At 29.9% G+C, this 23,229-nt stretch overlaps 1 protein-coding gene across 2 annotated transcripts in view; it reads left to right on the top strand.

Annotated features, from left to right (window-relative positions):
* LOC129911426 (furin-like protease 2) overlaps positions 1 to 23,229 on the top strand; it is a 280,911-nt gene that overhangs the window by 100,993 nt on the left and 156,689 nt on the right. For both annotated transcript variants that reach the window (XM_055989229.1, XM_055989230.1), the window contains exon 4: positions 21,042 to 21,146. In XM_055989229.1, coding sequence (XP_055845204.1) covers positions 21,042 to 21,146 — 105 coding nt within the window. The remainder of the gene's footprint in view (positions 1 to 21,041; positions 21,147 to 23,229) is intronic.

The following is a 23,229-nucleotide window of genomic DNA, read 5'->3' on the forward strand; positions in this document are numbered from 1 at the left end:
ACCCCCCTCTAACTTCCACACCAGAGATGCTAGAAATTTCAAACTCGCTACATTTGTTGAGCTGGTCCAAACCAAACTCCTCACAAAATTTCAGCCTCTTCCGATGAGTAGTTTCTGAGATATAGGGCTTCAAAAATCGCAAAAACCGTAACTGACTGACTGACTCACTCACTCACTCACTCACTCACTCACTGACAGATCATCAAAATTATGGAGAACTTCCCGTAAACGTAGAAGCTTGAAATTTTACACGGTGATAGGACTTGTGGTGTATACAAAGGGAAAATTTGAGATTTTCTATTCAGGGGGCGTGGCATCCGCCCATTTCCGCTGAATTTTCATCAAATATTATAGAGCACTTCTGATTATCGTAGAATCTTGAAATTTGGTAGAATGGTAGAGCTGGTAGTTACACAAAGGAAAAAATTTAAAATTTGAGAATTTAAGCCAGGGGGGCGTGGCAACCGCCCATTTCCGCTGAATTTTCATAAAATATTATACAGCTCTTCTGGTTATCGTAGAATCTTGAAATTTGGTAGAATGGTAGAGCTGGTAGTAAATACAAAGGAAATAATTTTAAGTAAGAGAATTTCAGCCAGGTTGCGTGGCAACCGCCCATTTCCGCTGAATTTTCATAAAATATTATAGAGCCTTTCTGATTATCGTAGATTATTGAAATTTGGTAGAATGGTAGAGCTGGTAGTTTATACAAAGGAAAAAATTTAAAGTTTGAGAATTTCAGCCAGGGGCGTGGCAACCGCCCATCTTCACTGAATTTTCATCAAATATAGATATTTTCAATTCTACAGCCATACCTTGCAAAAAGAAGTGAAATCACAACAAAAACATTACTGTTAAAAAAAGAGCCAAGTTCACCTATGTTGAAATTATGCTGACACAAAAAGTACTGAGATGTAAAAGTGTACCAAGTTCTAAAGTTTGGGTTCAAATTCGTATCAATAAAATTTTGATTGTTTACTTGGCAATTTTTGAAATAACTTTAAAAATCGGTAATTAAAAGAAAAATTGTCAAGAGAACAATCAAAATTTTATTGATACGAATTTGAACCCAAACTTTAGAACTTGGTACACTTTTACATCTCAGTACTTTTTGTGTCAGCATAATTTCAACATAGGTGAACTTGGCTCTTTTTTTAACAGTAATGTTTTTGTTGTGATCAAAATTACAGAATTTAGTTAAACACACCACATGCCTTTCCGAAAGCTTACGAAAAGTTTCATTTACGGCTTCTTTTACTTTTACAAAAACCCCAAAACTCCTGCGGGCTAGCTCAAAAAAAAAAACTTTGCAATCAAATATCAACATAAATTATAACCAAAAAGCCACACACAATTCTATACTTTAACTGGTTTTATTTATTATCCAAGAGATTAAAATAAAATATCTTAATTTTGATCACGTCCTTTTTCTCTCTTACAAAAGTTTGATTTTCTTATTCTTCCTTCTTTTACACAAAAAGAATACAAAAAAAAAACAAAAATCATAAGAAAACATTCAATCCTAACTAAGTAAGAAAATGTTCAAACATTCACACACACACACACAAACAAAAAAAGAATCAAATATATCCTTAAACTATTTCATTTTCCGATTTATGGAGTTTTGGATTTTGTGCGGAGTAAACAAAACCATGCAGAAAAACTTTTTCCACACAAGATTTACCTTAGTTTTCATATTAAACATATCCCCCAGAAGATCCTTCGTCCCTGATGGGATTCTTATAAAAGTCGACCTTGCATCAATATTCCTTACTTGTGCATTATATACGTTTATATTCATATCTTCATTTTCGAAAGGATAACATTTTGCAAGCTCTTGGTCATTCAAAAAAGGACGAAGATAGAACTCATCCAACACCAACTTCCGCCGCCACCTCTTCATGACCAATAGAAGTTTTTTTTGTTATCCCAAACAATCATTTTAGAGTTTCTCATTGAAACCAAAAAAAAAAAAAAAAAAAAAACAACCTAAAAAACTCTTGATTCTACGTGAGTTACAATTGAATAATATCTAATCTCGACGCAGAAGCGCATCATCTTCTACTCCTACAACTATAGCTCCCCCGAGAGAGAAGGGGTATTTTCAATAATCAACTTTTATATAGAAGCAAGGATAACGGCCCCGAAAAGAAGTCTTTACTTATGTTATGTCCATAGTCCTTCTTAAGGGACTTGTGGGCCTTGAAAGAAAATTGTTCAAAAAAAAAAAAAGGACTAACTTTTTAGGCAAGCATATGGCTGAAGACTATACCAACACGATGACGATGAAGACTATCGGAAAAAGGATAGCAAAAGGACCAAACATCGCCTAAGTACCATAACAATCTTGCCATTGCTGATTTCTGATTGCAACGTGATCCTTTGGGATGTAATTTTCTGATTTCTTTGGTCAACAACCAAACACAACTAAAACGTCGAATGGTGTGTGCATTCTGGCATGTTGCTGCCGCTGATGCTAGCAGCGATGGCGGAAGCGGCGGCGGCGGACTGAGAATTGAGATATAAACCAACAACTTGACTTCAATGTTTGTGTTATTGTGCAAACAATGTTTATATTCGAAAGGATATAAAAGGGGTGAGGGATGGCAGACTATTCGCTCGTGTTGGTTTTGGTTGGTCAAGGTAACTTGAGCAATTGTATCCTAAAGTAAATGTCTTCCTTTTTTCTTTTTTTTTTTTGTTAGTCTATTCCGTTTGAGGCAAAACGATTGCCATAGTCCTTGTGCTGGCTTCTTTATTCGACAGGATGTGGCACAGCATGCATTACATTCAACATTTTTCTTTTGGGAAATCTGGCCAAGAATACAAAGTCTGGCTAAAGTAGGAGATTGGAATACAAAAGAAAAATCTTATCCGACGACGACGGAAAATGATCTCTATATTCCTTTGAAGGGATCTAATACAAACACTACCCTCTCCTCCCTCTCGCTCTGTTCGCTAAAATTCAAGACGATATTGGAATATGAAGGGAAACTTTATATCTTATTTGCGCCGCAGCATGTCCTTGTGGAGACAATTGTTGGCCTGTTTGGAGAGAAGGAAAAAAAAAACAAACAAATAGAAAAAAGTCCTGAAAACGTTTATCCTAGAAGATGCACAATAAAGTGGTGGGCAAAGAGCTATGTTTGTCTTTTTTTTTTTTTTTATTTTTCATGACTGAAGAGATATATATCTCATCGAATAGAGAGATACGAATCGAAATCAAATCAACGCCAACGGTGTATAGTTATATTGAGAGTCGATTCACTCTTCGAAGCGAAGTAGTAGTTGCGCCTTTCTAGTGGCTGCTTTTGAGGGGGGTTTCGAGGGGGGTTTTGGGGATGTTGGTTTTTCATTTAGACACTCGATATGGATCAATTGCGGTGTGCATTGGATGCTGTCGCTGCACGTTTCGCTGGAATTTGATTCGCTTCAATCAGAAAAATCATTAAAATGGTTTGTCGTGTGGCATTCAATGGAATGGGTATAGGTTCTACTGATGGTGCCAGAGTACTCGGGTATATCCTGCTGGTATACCGGATGCAATGGCTATGGCTAGCCACCATTTTCTACGTGTTTTTCTTTTTTTTCTTTTATTTTCTTTTATTGATGTTTTTGTTGGTTTGTGTTTGCGTTGTGTGTTAAGTCTATTTTTCTGAATGAGTTTTCAAGGAGTCGTCGGATTGTCGAAAAGAGAGTATATATCCTATATAGAAACGTGCCAGTGAAATTAAATACATAAACGATTTTCGTCCTCTGAGAAAAAAATACAAAAAGAAAAAACAAAAAAAAAAAAAAACAAAACAAAAAACACGAAATTAAGTTCTCTTTGTGTCAAGGATTTAGCTTTAAGTTTAGAGCAAATGCGGAATGATGTTGATCCTTTTATGTTCTTTATTTTTGTTCTGTCAAAAAGTTTCCAATATTTGTTGTTCAATATAATGTATTTATATATTAAGCCTTGGTGCATTTTTGTGGTACCTTTTCTATCTTTATACTCAAGACAAGACTCAAGAACTTAATTTAAAAAAATAAACAAATACCAAGAATACTTGAAATCGTATTTCAGCTTAAGATGTTTTACTTGCTTTGCAGTTAAAATATTTGGAAAAATTGAAATTTTAATCAAAGCAAATAAATGGTAACTAAAAAAAAAATCAAATAAATGGGGATTGGAGTACCTACGGTTTTTTAAATTTAAAGATGCAATTATTTACAATAATTAAAAATAGTTTCTGACTACACTGAAATCATGAACAAAAAGTATGAAATTTTTTAATAAATAATGTTGGCTCTAGAAAGCATTACATTTCATTTATAGTTACGTCGTTATATGGCTTAGAGTACTAAATTAAGTAGCTATAGATATTTGAAATTAAAAGTAATTTAATTTTTATATACTTATATATTGCTAAACTTTTTTTTAAACAATGTCACACCTGATCAATTTTTAAATACCAGCTTTCTATATTTTCTTCAAACATATGCTTACCGCAAACGTAATAACTACGACATTTTTTTATTAAAATTTTTTAGAATATGCCCCTTTTAGAGTCACCAAAGCAGACTGAATATATTTTCAACACCTTCATAACATAATTCCTATAATATTTACTTAGAGTTTTCACGAAAATGATACTTATTCAAAAAACAAAATTTTTTTTTTTTCAATAGCTACCTACCAAAATTAAGTTTTTTGAAAATGATGTGTTCAATGTTAATTCCAAAACATATTCTTTTTTACACCAAAATACATAGGTACCTACATTTATTTCGATTTTAAATTACAGGAACTATTTATTTTTAAGAATCGTTTAACTTGTCTTATATATTATACTGGGTGCTGATTCTAAAAATGACATAAGTTTTTTTCTAGCAGCTCTAGTTTTTAAATTATTCATACATGAAAATTCATAGAAATTCATACCTACAATTTTTTTTATTAAAAATTTGTTTTTGTATTTTTATTTTACTTACTGAGCCGAAATACATTACATTCGAAACAAATTTATATAACAACACTTTTAAAACGCTTAACCCTTTCGGACCCAGCGTTACTCTCATGTAACATTTTTTTTTTTAAATTCGTAAAAAATATTAAATTAAACAATTTTTTAGGTTTCCATGGCTTAATTGAAAGATAATAATGCCTTGTTACTAGATTATTACAAAAAGTTAGTCAAATATCATCCCTTTAATTTTTTTTTATCGAAAAAGGAACTGAAATTCACATTTTTTTTATATACATATGTATATGGTCATAATTTTGAAAAAAAGATATAAAAAATGTTAATGTAGAAAGTGTTTTGTTTTTTTGCTTAGAAGAAGTAGCATACATTATAGTTTCATAAAAAGTTATTTTCTCAGTTCTCCGACTTTTTTTGGTGGTCATAGGCAGTGCATATTACTTACATGCAGGGGCGGATCCAGGATTTTTTTCTGGGGGGGGGGGGGGGGCACAAGGGACGGATTGGCAAAAAAAAACAGCAATAACAGTTAGAAATAAAGTGAAGTACCATACGACTGACTAACAAGCAGAAAATTTTAACGACCCACAGTGGTCTAAAACCTGGCCAAAAATATTTAGGCACATTTCCCATATCAAATAGGTACCAAAGTTATTCGGAAGGAAAAATTTTCATTTTCTTGTTACAGTAAAAGCCACTTAAGTGCTAACCCTCTTACTCCTGGATTAGCCGGAAGAAAAAAAATATAAAAAATCAGAAAATGCACGTACAATTCTGTGCTATATTAAAGTTAGTAATCTATTCTTTGTTTAATTTTTTGACTTAAGTTGTTTCACCAAATAGATTTTGAGAACTTAAGTTTTAAAGATGAAATTTTGAAAAAAAAATGTTTACGTTTTTTAATTGATTTTGTATAAAATTTTGCAATATTATGGACATAATTATACCATTAGTTAATGACCTAGTAGTTTTTAGTCAAATACTAAAGACTTTATTCTAATAAATATTAAAGTTCCTAAGAATAACAAAAAAAACTGAATCCTACTTTTTTGCCGGGAAACCCAGTTTTTTTTTTTTTATTTGCATTAACCTTTTGTAACCCAAGGTCGTAAATTTAAAAATTAATAAGTCAATCGATTGGCCTTTATCTTTAATAAAACACGTATTTTTTAAAAATTCAATAAAGTCATTATTTAATTAGTTATTTCGATATTTTGGGAGTAAAAAAAAAGTTTAAATAATTTATTTTTATATAAAAATTCAAAAATACAAGCAAAAAACTATCTAATATTAATTTTTAGGCACTTTCCTAAAATCCAAAAATAAAACCCCGTGGGGTTTACTAACAAAAACTATTTTTTTTTTTGAATTTCGTAGTTTTTATACAAATTTGCTTATATTCAAAAAAAGCCCAACTTTCAACATTAACTGTCAATTAAAAACTATTGGTGCTATTTATTAGAAATTTGAAGTACTATTTCGATAAAGCAATACTTAAAGATTATAATATTAGAAGCTTTAAAAGAAAAAAAAAATAGTTTGTAGAGCTTTTATGCAATCTTTTTCGGTTTGTTACAGAAATGTCACATGGGGCTACAAGGGGTTAAATTGTTTTATACCTCAAGAATATTGTGTTCAAATCGTAGGTCTCTTGGAGCCAAATTGACCAAGTTATAAGTATTTTAATACTACCCTTAGGAACGTTTTAGTCTTTTAGTCCAGAGTTCAAAACTTTAAATCGTTATCCCCACAATCTGAAATGCAAGTTTGTGCAAATTTTTTAACCCCTCTGTATGAAAAAATAGAGTTGCATATACAATTATTTTTTTTATATCATTCAATGTCATTCGATGTCCATATCAAAATTTTTTACCAAAATCACTTTGGAAATTCACTTTTATTTAAATCGAAAAAGCGTTTATTTATTTGTGAGGTGGAGCTTTTCATGGGAAAGGGATGAAACAATTAACAAAATTCGCATTTTCAGCCAGAAATAGACAAGAATTTCACTCAAGTTCTTTCTGTTATTATTCATATATTTTTAAAACTCTTATAGTTTGATTTAATTTAAGTATGAACTTTAAGTTCTGGGGGGGGGGGGCACGTGCCCCCGTGCCCCCCCCCCTGAATCCGCCTATGCTTACATGTAATATGAGAATAACACATTAGTTTTGCTATTTATTATTTTGGAAAATAACTTTTTGCTATTCATATTTCTTAGTTTTGACATTTTTGACCCGATAATACCGAAAAAACATTTTTTAATATTGATTTTCATAGCTTGGGTTCGAAAGGGTTAATAATGAAATCTAAAAAAATAGTATGAACGTACCCCAAAAATGTTAAAAATTTAAATATTTAAAAAAAAATATAGCTCCTAGAAAACAACCAGTGTGATTTTTAGGCTTAGTGAACTCAAATGCATTAGGCTCGATAAGAAAATTTCTGGAAAATGTTAACAAACAGTTAAAATAAGCATAACTTTAAAATAAGTACGAAATTACCTTCAAAATGTGGAAAACTAAAATATTTCAAAAAACAGAGCTCCTAGAAAAAAATTAATGTGATTTTTAGGTTTACTGACTACAAATACATTGAGTTTAATATAAATTTTTCTGGAAAACTTTAGTAAACGCTCAAAATAAGAAAAAGGGAACGGGTCGTTATTCTGTATTCCAAAATTCTGTATGACCAAAATTCTGTATCTGAAGAAAAAATTCTGTATGAACATAATTCTGTATTCAATTATTCTGCTTTTCTATTATTCTCTATTTCAAAATTCTGTAAATCCAAAATTCTGTTTTTCAAAATTCTGCAAATCCATTATTCTGCTTTTAAAAATTCTGTAATTCTAAATCTCTACATTAAAACATGTCCCTCAAGTAAGCAGAGCAAGTACCCCAAAATTATATCAAGTGCTCCCCTAATTTTGGAAAAACTTAATGTTCAGCTAACTCGATTTAAAGTTAGCAGAGCAATTACCAGAAAATGCCTTAAACTGTTAGTAAAATTCGTGTTTGGATTAATATATTTAGGTACCAAACAGAAATTCCAAAAAAATAATTTTTTTACAAAAATAATTTTTTTTCTGTGATCTTCGAAAAATTTTTTTTTTTTAATTATCTTGAATAATTAAGTGCTTTGAGTTAAATACCCAATTTTCGAAAAAAATTTAAGAGATTTTCCATTAAAAAAAAAATTCTACTTTTTCGAAAAAATTGGACATAAATAATTGAATGTTCGGATAATTTGAATTAAGCGCTCCATTTTCCGATAAGTTTTCCGAGATTTTCATGTTCTGCTGGCTTGAATTTCATTTTTCTCAAAAAATTCAATTTTTTTCGACAAAATTCGAATGGAGTTATTAAGTGCATGACTAATTTGAGTTAAGTACCCTATTTTCCGAAAAATTTTCCGAGATTTTTCATTAAAAAAATATTTCATTTTCCATGTTTTTCTTTGTAAGTTGTTCTTTATTCGTTATTAAACATAAAACCATCGAGACACAATTTATCCTTTCCTTTATTAGGTTTTAATAATTTAATATTTTCCATTAAACTGTCGAACACAAACTGCTTCAAGGTTCTGCATAGAAAATATCAAAAATCTGTACTCCGAAATTCTGTAAATGATAAAAGAAAAATTGTCTTGTGCGCACTTTTTTCATTATCAAAACAATTTTTCTTTTATCATTTACAGAATTTTGGAGTACAGAATTTTGGAATACAGAATTTTGAAATCCAGAATTTTGTGTTTATAGAATTGTAGAATACAGAATTTTGAATTTACAGAATTTTAAAATACCTACAGAATTTTGAATTTACAGAATTTTAAAATACAGAATTTTGGAATACAGAATTTTGGAATCCGAATTTTGGCCCATACAGAATTTCGACCCCAACCCTAAGAAAAACTTAAAAATTAGTATGAATATGTATTTCCCCAAATGTGAAAAATTAAATATTTCAAAAACTAGACCTGCTAGAAAAAAATAAATATTATTTTTGAGCTAACTGAACCCAAGTATATAAAATTTGATATAAATCTCTCTGGAAAATTTTAAAAAGTTGAAAATTGCTGGCCAGTGTTATCGTATCATTTTGAATTTTTTAGTTATTTTAGTTATATAGTGAAAATTTCACTTTGACAGTTAAAATATCAATGTTGACTAGATTTTACGTTTCAGTTTATTATAATGATATTTCTTTCTTTTTCATTTTTATTATTTTTATTATTATTAGCCGACCCAGCCCTCGAAATTCGAGTGCCAATTTCTTTATTTTTTTTTTAATTTGCAACAATTTTGAACACAATAATACCAAAATAGTTTCTTTATTTTTTATAGTATTTGTTGTTGTTTTCTTACGATTAACTACACTTTTTACACAGGAATATATAATATACCTACTTTTTGATATATTTTAAGCCTGATTTAGATATTGTTGAACTACGTTTTAACTACGCTCAACTACGTAAAAAAAGTATTGAAAAAGAAAATGCAAAGTGTAATCTCCTTAAGGGCATTGTGTTTGAACCTTGCATTTCAATTCAATTCAACCTGTTTCATGTTCCATTCGTTCAAATTCTATCCGTCAATCATTCAACCTCCACCAACTTCACTCAAATTTGTCATTCACACCATTTTTTTTTCATTTAGCTTGTAGGAACCAGCGTTACCGTTAAGCGACTTTAGTCGCTATTAGCGACCTTTTTGAAGCCTTAGCGACCAAGCGACGACTTTTTATTTAAAGCGACCTTTTCACTAATTTCATAATAGCGACTTTTTTTTTCTTTCTAAAAATTGTATTTCTTTTTTAATTCTGAGCATTTAGAGCTTCAAATTTGTGTTTCTTTTTTCGTTCTGAACGTATTCTGAGCTAGTTCAGAGCACCATTCGAAATCAGAATAAAATAACTGAGCAGACCGAGTTGAATGCTGAAGGCTGAACACAAGCATTTAGCAAGTGAAATTGAAAAAAATTTCAAACAAATAAAATAATGGCGCAAGAGTGCAGTAGTCGTTCTAGTTTTTTATTTTTATTTAACCCTTTTGGACCCAGCGTTACTCTCATGTAACATATTTTTAAAAATTCGTAAAAAATATTCCATTAAATATTTTTTTAAGTTTCGATGGCTTAATTGAAAGATAATAATGCCTATTTATTTAATTAATATATTAAATGCTTACATTAGAAATAAACTTAAATACTAACAATGGAATTATTAAACTACTGGATTATTACAAAAATTTAGTCAAATATCATAGCTTTAATTTTTGTTAATCGAAAAAGGGACTGATATTCACATTTTTTTCTTTTTTTTGCAAACATTTTTTGTTATATATGGTCATAGTTTTGAAAAAAAGATATAGAAAATGTTAATGCAATGAAAAAAAAATGTTAATTTTCAATGAAAAAATTTAGTGAGCACAGCATTTTGAAGGCAATTTAATCTTCTTTTTTTCTTTCGAGCAATGTTTATGTCTATCTCAACCCAAAAAAAATGTATAACTAAAAAAACAAAAAAACTCAAAAAATCGATTTTTTTGATATTATTGTTTCGACTATTGTGGTATGGAAATTTTTTTTTCAATTTTTAAAAAACATTATTCCAATAGGAAATTTAATTCTCTATAAAAAGTTTTATATGCAATATATCAAAATTTTGCTTGGTTTACGAGGTATATTGAAAAAACCAAAAAGGGGGCTTTTGCACCCCTATCTTCAGTTTCCACCCTCTCATTTAATAGCACTCCGCGATTTTATCTTCTTTTATAACCCATTCAACGATTCCTGCAATAAAAACCCGTGAACGTCTTAGTTCCTTTCTAAACTACATAATCAATAGCCTATTAAGATCCTAAAATGAAGACTGTTTTTTTTTAGTTTCTAATTTCGTTATTGTTAATGAAAACTTTGTTTCAAGACAACTTATGTTTATTTTTCTATGTAAAAACATATGAAAACGATTTAGCGACTTTTTTTTTTTAAATAGCGACTTTTTCGACAAAAAAGCGACTTTTTTTCAATTTTTCAGGTTAGCGACCTTTTTTTTATAAAAGCGACTTTTTTAGCGACCTTTCAAAAATTTTCAACGGTAACGCTGGTAGGAACATGAAAACAGACCGAGTTCTTTTTGCGATTGTGTGTGTGTCCTTAGACAACAATTTTAACACGTACGTCAATCTGAAATCAAAACAACTTCTGCAAAATAAAACCAGAGATTCCCTTGATCAATAATTTTGTTTATTTTCTTCGGTAATATAAATTCAATTAAATCAAAATCAATAGGAAATTGCAGATATTATTAAGATCTGAGTGAAGATGAAGTAGAAAGTTAATTATTTTGGCCGTATGCTGTCGTTTTACAGAGACAAAATATCCTGAAGACAATCACGGGAAGAAAAGTCACAGTAATTTGACTTTTTCACAATAACTATGCCAGGAAAAAATATATTTTGATCGCAAATGGTTTTTTTTTATTTATTTTATATTTTTCCGCAATAAAAAACGATATTCAATTAGAATTTACTCTTTATTTGAAGTTGGTGTTCTCAAATTAACAATACGAAGAAAACTTTCAGCTGGACTTTTGAGAAATGTCAAATCTTCCAGGAAAATTTTAATGAATGCGTTCAGACACTTAATAATGATTAAAGATATGTTCACATTTATTAAGGTGCGTTCAGGTGTAGATCTTCATAATATACAGTAGTAAAAAGGTAATCCGTGGTACTATGTGGTGAGAAGCGACATTTTTTAATCAAACAAATCAATTCTTAAGGCATTACCACGACAACTGCGTCGCACAACAACGTTTTTTTTATGTTAAAACCATAACTACAATGACCTAATAACTAATGACCTTTCTAGCAATAGGTATTTGTTTTTTTTTTTAATTTTTTGAAAAAACTACCAAACATTTTTTTGGAAACCAAAAAATAAGCTTTTTGCATCATTATTTTTTTATTTTGTCGTCGTAAAAACTGTCATAAAATGAGTTTGAAATCTATCACTTTTTGACTTTTTGCAAAAAGTTGCCGTTGTAGTTATACTTTTAAAGCCTTGAGGCTTAACTACAATGACCTAAAAAGTGAAAAAGTGGGAAATTTACAAAAGTAAAAAAAATTTATTTCTTTTCAAGCTCCATTTGTTTTTGGAAAAAAAACTACAAAAATTGTTTTTCAAACCAAAAAATAAGCTTTCTGCATCATTATTTTTAATTTTTTGGTCGAAAAAACTATCACAAAATGAGTTTGAAAATGTTGACTTATTGACTTTTTGCATTAAGTGGATTTTAACTACATTGGCTCAAAAAGTGAAAAAGTACAAAAGTGACAATTTTCAAACGCATTTTTGTATGGTTCTTCGGGCTAGAAAATTAAAGCAAAAAATGCGAAAACCATATTTTTTTTGTATAAAAACAATTTGTTAAAGGCATAACTACAATGGCCTAAAAAGTGAAAAAGTGGGAAATTTACAAAATTAAAAAATTTTTATTTCTTTCTAGCGCAATTTTTTTTTAGAAAAAAACTACAAAAATTGTTTTTTTAAACCAAAAAATAAGCTTTCTGCATCAATATTTTTAATTTTGTGATGGGAAAAACTGTCACAAAATGAGTTTGAAAATGTTCACTTTTTGATTTTTTGCAAAAAGTGGCCGTTGTAGTTATACCTTAACTCTTTTTTACAAAATTTTCAAATTCATTTTTTGACAGTTTTTCTTACCTTAAAATCAAAAATAATGATGCAAAAAGCTTATTTTTTGCTTTAATAAACAAAAACAAATAGCGCTAGAAAGAAATAAAAAAAATTTAATTTTGTAAATTTCCTTTTTTTTTCACTTTTTAGGTTATTGTAGATAAGGAACAAAAAAGACGTTTTTGTTAGTTTTCCCTGAACCTCATAAGAAAAACGCTTTGCCATGCGGCGATATAATATTAGTGCCTTTTATGCAAAAATGTAAACGTCTTAAAGTGAAAACTTGGTAAAATGGTAAAGGAACTGTCAAAGTCAGCTACTAGGGTAGAAGGGGGAGCATTTGCCAGTGGGGTACCTTTGCCAGTCCAGGTTTTTTTCCAAACCAACAGAATATTAAATACCGAAAAATCATTTTCTGTTGCACATTTATGATTGAAAACTTTGCACAAAGTTTGACAGCTTTTGGCTGGACACGAAATAAATTAGACGCTTGTGTTAGTTTTTTAATGTTGAGAACCAAAATATGAATGTACATAACCGTCGTAAATTGTAGGTATTTGTCGTGTTAAATTACTTTTTGATACAAATATCTTTTCAAAATTATGTGTACTATGCTGTGTAGAAGCGATTTTTTACTGTTTAACTTATAAAAAAGTTATAAGTAAATTTTTGAAAGATTAGCTTGTGGGGTGCATTTGCCATTTGTTTTTCGGGTAGGTTTTGCTCTGGCAAATGCACCCCATGGGGTACATTTGCCAGAAGCGAGCTTCCTCAAAAGAGGATGGCAGAATCCTTAAAAATCAGTCCCTTCTTCGTTTTTTCAGCTAAAAAGAAGTTTTGTTTATGATTATTGGTTTTATTTGTATTAACTTTGATATTTAGGTATCTGGCAATCCCTCCCCACCCCCGTGGCAAAGCCTCCCACCTGGGGAGGCTTTGCCACATCACTTTTCGTTTTTTTGAATAAATTATTAAAAATAGAAATAATTAATATAGCAAAATGAAAAAAATATTTAGTCGCAACCCCAGGTAAAAACTTTTGTTTTTTTGGTTTTGACATTTTTTTGAGGATATCCCAGAAACCTGACGTGATAGGGCGAAATTGACTTCGAATCTGGATTCAGTGATCCAAAAACTATATGATTAACATATTCGCACATCCAGATCAGAGAAACAAATTTTTTGTTTTCGTGACATTTTATGAGGTTATCTCGAAAACCTGACGTGATGGAGCAAAACGGAATTCGGATTCGGTTTCAGCGACCCAAAAACTATATGAAAAATTTAGTCGCAATCCCAGGTCAGAACTTTTATATTTTTTTTTGTGGCTGCCCTACTAACAATTTTGCTTCTATAATGCTTTAAAGAAGCAACAATTGCATCTGTAAAGCTTTATAGAACCAAAATTGTTTGTCGGGTGTGTAATCATTCTGTGAGGCGCGTACTATTACACGATGCCTCTTGAGTCAAGGACTCAAATTTGACATTTATCTTTTGAATTAAAATTTGTTGTTGTTGTATTGCACCAAGAAGCAAAAAGAAATGTGAGGAAATGTTGAAAAAAGAAAAAGTGGAAAAAGAAACGTCAAAAAAGAGTCTCGGACTCACGACCCAAGACTCTCCGGTCGGATAATTTTTTCTTTCATCTTTTTTCTCTTTTGCACTCATTATGTTTAAAAAGAGTGGCGCCTCTTGAGGCTTCATGTAATTGCTGACAAATTCTTATGTTCTTTCAAGAGAGAAAAGGACGAAAATAGATTTCATTGGTATCAAAAGTGTTTACAAAAGTAATAGACTTGATTTTAATAGAATTCGATTTTAACAAAAAAAATTCATGGTAATAAAACGAACATCTTACTTTCTAAACTTAGATAACTAAAACAATGAAAGTTAACCATAGTTTACGTGCGATCTTAAAACAACGCACCAATGTGAACCCACCTTAATGTTTTTTGATTTTCGCTGAATGCTTTCATTCATTCATTCAGTCATGAATGACATTTCATTCCAGTCGATTGGAAATTTTCCAATAGAATTCCAGTTGTTTTTGTTTTTTTTTTTATTTTGTATCGAATTTTAATTTGTTTAATTTCGTTATTTCGGTTAATAAAAAGTAAAAAAAATGTGATTCTGCACATCTACGCGTCATTCTCTTTCGTTCCGTGTATAATTTATGCCCCTTCGGTTTTTGGGGGCCCGGTAATTTGTACCACAAAAACTATGCTCGCCGTTTAATTATATGATTAAGTATTTTCTTTCTTTTTACTTTAAAATCAAACAAGACATTACTGAAAGTGAATATTCTTTATAAAATAGTGGTGATATTATTTTTTCTATTATAGGTGATATAGGTAATTGTTTTGTTATTTTCTTCCAAACTATCTGAAGTAAAATCTTATTGCCGATCAAATTTTATCGGTAATTAATACATTTTACTTCGAAAAAACACAAAGCGACTTTAAATTAGTACACATTAAGAATTTTTTACTCAATATTTTTAAATAATTTGGAATGAGAAATTGATAATATCAAAAAAAATTTCAAAAATGTGATATTTAAATATCATCCTGATAATGAAAATATTGTTTTAATATTTTAGTTATCATGAAACACATTTTATAGAGCATTTTTTGCCGATATTTAAAAAATGTTAAATTGATATTTTTTGGTGTATCAGTAAGTCACAAGTAAAATTAAAAATTTCATGAAATCACTATTAAACAACATTTCTAATCTGGGGAAAAGGAATGATTTCATTTAGCTAAGCATGATAACATACTTCAAAGGGATTACCAAAATTGATTTAATAATAACTTAACTTCTTGGTTCTCTAAGCATTTTATTTTTATTTATGACTTTTGATTAAAAATCATTATTTAAATTCGTATATATCTTATTATAGTTCATTCAAAAGGTTCTGTCGCTGTCCACAAACAAACCCAATAAAAACCCATTAACATTTAGATAACAATTGTTTAAGACCTTAATCCATTTAGGAAGTACCTATACCAAAACGGGTTTAAATTTGAATATTAATTACAAAATAAGAATACTTACTTTTTCAATTACCAATAATGTATAAATTATATATTGGCAAATGATCTTCCTCAATAAATAATAAGACATCTTTCTAAAAGTTTTTTTTTTTTCTATAATGAAAAAAGTAAAACTTTGTGATGTTAATTGGAAAATGCTTTTAAAAAACCTTTCACTTCTATACAAATCATTTAATTCTTAATCAAATTTTATAGAAAAAAACCTTAATGTTTTTCTGGACCTTTTCATTGATTTGAATAACTTTCTTCCATAAATAATAATATCAAGAGACCCTTTAAATGTAATGTTTAAAATAAATATTAACAAAAAAAACTGTATTCTTTTTTAGGATCCAAAAGAGTCAAAAGGGCCTTAAAAGATTGCCTTACATAATTTATATTAATTTTCCATGCGTAACGCAAATAACCCAAAATATATATATAGGTACCTACTATATAATCCATTCCTAAATTTTTTTTTCAGTGGCGTCGTCTTTGCCTTTCTTAGTAACCGCGCCACTAATATAGAAAAGTATCCTTTTCAAAAATTTCTACTCTCTCTCTAATCCAAGTTAGAGCTCATCAATCATTCATCAAAATTCCAAAATAAAATCAAGCACCCCAGTCAAATAAAAACACAAAAAAAAAATAAAAAAAACTTTATTTCCTTTAAAACTTCCATCAAAAAGCGCGCGCGGAATCCCAAAAAAAAAAATGTAAAAACAAAAAATCATTTCAAGGATGAAAATCCATTAATATCTGCTTCTGAAAAATTAATAAAATAAACTTTCCTGAACAGTGTAGTCCTTTAAGTATTCACTCCAACGCTTTTTTCCCCCATACTTTCCTTCTCTCTCTCTCCTAAATTTTCATCCACCAGCTGGGACTGAGACTAAAATTTGAGAAAGGGACAAAACAAGTGGAATGAACGGAACCGAAAACCTCCAAGACTTTTTAAGATATCGGCTTAATCGTTCACTTAAGCAAACAAAAACACGTTTAGCCTCCTAAAATACATATAAATACGAAGGTATAACAGAAGAGGGCCTTTTTTTTTTGTAAAGTTCAAGTGAAGCGAGAATATGAAAGCCCATACAAAAGCCAGACAATGTCCTTTCCAATTCTCTCTCTCTTTCCTTGGTCTCGGTCAAACGGAAACAGAATTCCAGCAAGATAATAATCTTCGTAAAGAAAAAACGTCATATCCTTTCGAGCAGTGTGGATTCAACCATGATGATGGTTGCAAAAAAAAAACAGAAAGTGGGCGGTGATGGGCGTCATAAGGACTTTCTATTTTTATCCTTTTGTCATAGAGATCCTTTTTGCCATTCTCTACAAAAGGATAAAACTAAAGAATGAATTATGAAGAAAACCAAATAAACAACAAGCACTATTCTCTTTCTACTAGAATCGTCCTTTCGTCAGTTTTTGGATTTTACCCTCGCCTCGTAAAATATCCTTTAGTGTTGTGTCGGTGGTTTTTCATTTATCATTTCACTTTAACTCCCGAAGACACACAAAGGCACAATATAGAACGAAGTTGATCTATATTTTCTAGCAAAGGAAAATAGGAAGCGATTCACCAACAACGCTTTTTTGTCAGTCATCAGGACGATAGCAATAAAGCAACGAAGGCACAACAGAAACGATGGCACAGAAGTATTTGCAGCGATTTAATTTTAATTAAAAAGGAGAACACTAATTTGTCAGGAGCCAAAAATCATTATTATTATCCTCAGAAGGGACACTCCGTCATTTGTTAATTTTGCACAGCGAAAAATGATGAAGAAACAATGAACACGACGACTATGATGATGGGGATCCTGGGATAATGGGTATACAACACAATATCCTTATGACCGTATCCTTTATAGTCGTGAGTCGTGACTTTGAGTTTGGATTTTTGCAATTTTAAGTCAAGTGTTGAAAGAGAAGGGAGCCAGTTGTTGTTGGTGGAGGAGAATTGCATTTCAAAAAAACAAATATGAACAAGAATACGAGCATCCTCTTGGGAACAAAATACTAAACGTTTGAAGAGTTGGAAAGAGATAGAGAGAGAGAGAGCTCATAAATAAAATCTGAAGGATATTAATGATTTCTATAATGGACGTGCTGCGCTTTGTGTATCCGGATAGTATTTATTTATACACTGTGAGAAGCCTGCTCTGTCCTCTCTATCTCCCTTTAATGTGTATGAGTCTATATTTTACGTATATACATATTTTGGATTTGAGTCCATTTGAGTGAGCTTATGAAATGGCTTTTAATTTCACACTTTTTTTATGCCCTAGCTGTGTTGAAGCATTTTCTCTATATTTATTTTTTTCTATTTTTTTTTTTGTGTTTTTGAATCTGTAATTGAAAACAGGACACAAGGGGATGGAATATTGGAGTTTCATTTTTTTTCATTATTTTTTTACAAAAAAAAAAAAAAAATCCCTTGTCAGGACATTGATTTATTATTTAGCGTAGGGAATCATTTTGTTTGTGTTTTGTTTTTTTAGATAGGATTTTTGCTTTTAGAATCAAATTCGGGAAAAGTTTTTTTTTATAGAGGTAGTTCTAGGATATCAAGAGCTCGCTGAAAATAAAAAAAAAACCTTATAGCTTATTTAAAACATATACAAGCTTATATGAAAAAATCTTTGGAGTATTAATTAAAACCATGTTGTTTAACATTTAGTTTATTTAAAAAAAATGTCCAACGTTTGCATAGAGAGCTCTACATAAATACTTTAATGCCAAAAATTATAAAAAAAGAAGAGAAAAAAACTTAAAATTTGAGAGCATTAGTAAAAAACTTTGGATTATTATTTTTTTTTTTACTTTTTGACGTGATAACGTCTTATAAATCGATGAACCATGGCAGCCACCATGAAAAAGTGACACCATTTTTTAACGTTACACTCTCGCACTTTCGCAGTGCGGCAAAAAATTTAAATTCAAAATTAAAAATAAAATATTAGAGATACAAAAATCTCCTAAAGCTTATTTGAAAGATAATAATCTAAAGCCTAATCCAAATGAAGGATTTTTAAAAATTCAGTCATTTAATAGGGTAAACAGGGGTAAAACGGAAATATGAAATTTGGGCTAAAATCTAAACGCGTGGTCGTAGAGAGTTTGGTTCTTTTTGTTATAGATAGAAGAGACTGATTTAAGGATAACTGCATTTAAGAAAAAATTCTAAAAATTCTGGAACTCCGCTATAACGTTTTGTATGAACGTTGATCAGGTGTTGTGGGTATGACAAAATGTTGATTATGGGTAGGGGAAATTTTGTTTGACAATTTTAAAGGTTCCAGGTGAAAGATGAAAGAAAAAAAATTAGGTGCCTCATACGGATTTTTTTTTCAAACACTCTGCGTTTTGAAATATGAATTTTTGAAAAAAAAAACCTACTTTATTAGGGGTATTTTTGGGTAGTTTTTGATTATTAGCTTTTTTTTGGAGCGTTCAAAAAATCTCAAGTTATATGGGACATGTAGGGCTGAGAAATGTGCATACATGTGCAAAAAATTGGAATCTTTAAAAGAGTTTTGACTGAATACGGAGAAAAATAAGTTTTTAAAAAACAGGTTTTTTTTGCCGTTTTTAACCGATTTTCATCGTTTTTTCTTTTTACCTTTTTTTCTTTAATAGATAGAGGAATATTATATATAGAGTAATGATAGACCATGACTACGGCTATATGTGTGCGAAATTTCAATCATTTTCGTAAACACAATTTTGAGATAACGGTAAAATAAAATTTTAGAATTCAACAGGTTATAACTTTTTACCAAGAGCAGATAGAAATTTGATTAAACTTTTATGAGCATCCTGATACAATTACCTTTGATATGGTATATCACACATAAGGCTAGACTAACTACAAGCCACACAATGTTAAATCAAGAAACTTGCGAAAAACCTCAAAACACCAGTGGAGATCTGTTGCGCCATTAACAGCCACCAGTGCGGGAAGTACCGTAATCTCAGTCTGGAAATTCCACATGGTTGACTTTAAAAAATTCTTACTTCTCTTGAAGGCATCTTTGAAATGAGATTGATACGTCATTTGAAAGGTGAAACAATAAGCTTTCACATGGTATAAAATTTTTTATAGGTTGTTAGGGAAAAAATTCATTTAATAGAATGAGAACATAAAAATAAATGTTTTTTTGCTTTTTTTGATGAAATTTCATCGAGTTTAAAAAAATTCTAGCTCTTTTTGTAGATGTATCATAGACTTGATCTATATATATATTTTTAGCTAAGACAATAAGCTTTCAGATAATGCAGAAGGTTAGAGATTGTTAAAAAAAATGGATTTAATAGCGTTAGAAGATAAATTTACATGTTTTCTTTGCTTTTTTTGATGAAAATGATTGTTTTAAATAAATTATTTTAATACTTTTTGCTCATTGTAAAAATTTAAAAATGATTTTATTATCTATCGTTTTTAAAATAAGAAATGTTGTGACCTTTGACTATTTATAATGGGACTAGCGGACAGAAGAAACTTTAGGACTTTATCACAGAAAAAAAAATTTTAAATCCCGTTTTCTAAAATACCAATTTTTTTTAAATCCCCGCTTCTGAAATCTTGCTTATTCAAGAAATGGGTATAAAAAATAGCGGTATTATAAAAAACGGGATTATAAAAAAACTGCATTTTAAAAGTGGGATATCAAACCCAACCCGTTTACGATGAAATTGGATAGAGTGCTTCCAGTTTTACTGTACCTGTGTTCATGCTCAGCCATAAAAAAAAATGGATTAGACTTTTAACAGAGCAAATAATTGATAAAAATATGGAAGAAAGTCGGGGTAAGAACGGAAATTTGGGGCACACAATCTCCTGGAAAATTGATTCGCATTTCTATCACTTTGGAAAGAATAAACTTGCAATCGTTTATGAGAGGGATATAGCACATTTTAATTACATTTTTATTGATTACATAATACGTTTTCGAGTTGTTCAATAGACCATTTTTTAATTACGTAAAAAAAAACTACATTGGCTTAAACACAAAAATCTGTCTTCTGAACATTTTCAGTTTTGATTCATTGAACACTTAAGAACTTAGTCAACAATTGGTTCCGGAAAGTGCATGATATATTCCGATATCCTGAAATATTAACGTTTTGAGTAAATCTGACGTAAACACCTTACTCTTATAAATGAGATTCTCTTGTATAATATGTGGTTTATTAAGGGTCATTTCGTATGTTGTAAGACTGATTTATAATACTTTTACAACCCATTTGGATAAGTACTTGCAATAAGTTTTATTCTGTATAAAAAAACTGAACTATACTAACTTTTACTCCCAAAATTTCTTTCTTCTTTTTCAGATCGGCAGCTTAAAGAACTATTACCTATTTCACCATAGACACATTTCCAAGCGTTCCCTAAGCATCAGTGATTCACACCACAGCGCCTTAAAATCAGAACCCGAGGTAAGTACGATTTTATTATAATATTCTTCAACTTTTTATTCAATTTTTTATCATTCGAATAGAAATCTCTTTCCAACTTGAACTTGTTTGAAAATGCAGACTTTACATAAATAAATGTCCGCAATGTTAAAAACATCAAAAACATCAAGAATTCTACAAGTCACATTAAACTTTCAATTCTTGATGTTTCCGTGTAACGAATATTTTGCCACTTTCATGCTCCTTTCTAGCCCTTAAGCCCCTTTTTCTGATATATAAATGCAATGGGAATCCTGTTTCTCTGCTTTTCCACAATGTTATATTGTCATTCATTCGTATCGCGCTTCACCCAGACTCCTCTCTATGCACTTCAGTTTCCTATATAGTAGAGGTGATGATGGACATTGTTGTGCTGAATGGGAGAAACTGAAAATTGCACTTAAGCTGAGACAGGCACATTGTACATTATTAACATCACTAGAATACTCAAAGAGTTGTTGAAAAGAGGTAGTGGATAGTGTGGTTGTAGTTGTTGTAGTGCGACTGCAAATAATATCCAACACAAAGTGACGACAAAGCATCAACTTGTCAATCCATTTGGCTATTAACGTGGCTTTCCAAGTGTACCTCTAGTCCTCTTATATCACAACAAAAAAAAAAAGCTCCTCGCGAGCCTATTTATTTATAAGTTTTCTTTTTTTGCTCATTCTTTTGTTTTCTTTTTTTTTTTTTTCTACAAAGTCTTTTTGTTCGTTGTGGGAAATCTAAAGAGAATCCTTGGACGTTTAAATATTCAGGACGAATAAAGACATTTTTTTTTTCTGTTCCGTTTTTTTTTTTTTTTTGTTTTGTTGTTTGCTTACTCGTTTTCACAAATAATTAGGCTGCCAGTCTAAATATCTGGAGAACTTAATATCAAAGGCGTTTATAGTAGTTTTTTTTTTTTTAGTTTTGTTTTGTCATTTTCATTTCCGGCTTTTGGATTGTGTTTAGCTGTCAGTTATTTTACTTGTTGGTTTTATGAAGGACGTCTAACCTATATTATTATGACTTGTGTCTGGACAAAGTTATGGTAACTTAAAAGGTGTTTGTAGTCTATCAATTTTTCTTTTTGATGAACATTCAAATTAAAAAAAAGTAAAAAGCACTTAAAATTGGCCAGAGTGCTGTCGAAAAAGTGCCATGATATTATTGGTCTATCTTTCAATTTTGTTTCATAAGAAATTAGTAGTTATGAGGACATTCAAATCATTTTGACAAATTTTTGTGTTAAGTCGTTCATATCTTGATATTAAAAAAAAAAAAAAACAATACAAAACGAAATCATTTTTTTAAAGTCAATATTTATTCCCCCTTTGAAGCAATAAAAAATTTTTAACGATTTTGATGAAACAAATTATTTGTAATTTTGAAAGTTATTCTAACGAAAATGCGTTTTTTTATTTTTTCTCAAAAAACAAAAAGCGTTTCAAGTTTTTTATACATTTTACACTTTTAGAAAATTAAAATTTTTTTAAAACGGCAAAAAATCAAATTTTCCTTTTTAATTGAAGATTATTTATGTATGAAAGCTTATTTTTCGAAAAACACAGGTTAACAAAATTAATTTTTTTTTGTGTGTCTGAGACCGCACTAGATTTTTCTGAAGGGTTTTAGAATAATGAACTTGAATCAGAATATCTGTTTGCTCTTGAAATATAACCTTAAACAAAAAAAAAAAATACTGGTTTTGAGGTTATGTTAATTTTTTCAACACAATATTCTAAAAAAAAACTGGTTTTCTTCTTTCAAAGAACTGTTTGAATTTGATATCTTTTTTATCAACTGAGAGATCTCTAATTCTATTGTATAATCTCAAAAATTGTCAAAAAATCGTTTTTTGCATTTTCAAACGTTACATTTTTAACATAAACCACGATTTTTCAAAAATATTGTTGACTTCGGATTTGAGTCACAAATCTTACTAATCTGTGAAACCATTTCAAAGAAATTTTTTATACGAGTCAGTATAAAAGCATTTATATAGCTTAAATATTATTTGAAACTTAAATTTAGGAAAAAGTACATTTTTGAACTTCAATTTTTTCAAACGGACATTGAATTT

The sequence above is a fragment of the Episyrphus balteatus genome, chromosome 2 (genome assembly GCF_945859705.1).
Source record: "Episyrphus balteatus chromosome 2, idEpiBalt1.1, whole genome shotgun sequence".
Lineage (NCBI taxonomy): Eukaryota > Metazoa > Arthropoda > Insecta > Diptera > Syrphidae > Episyrphus > Episyrphus balteatus.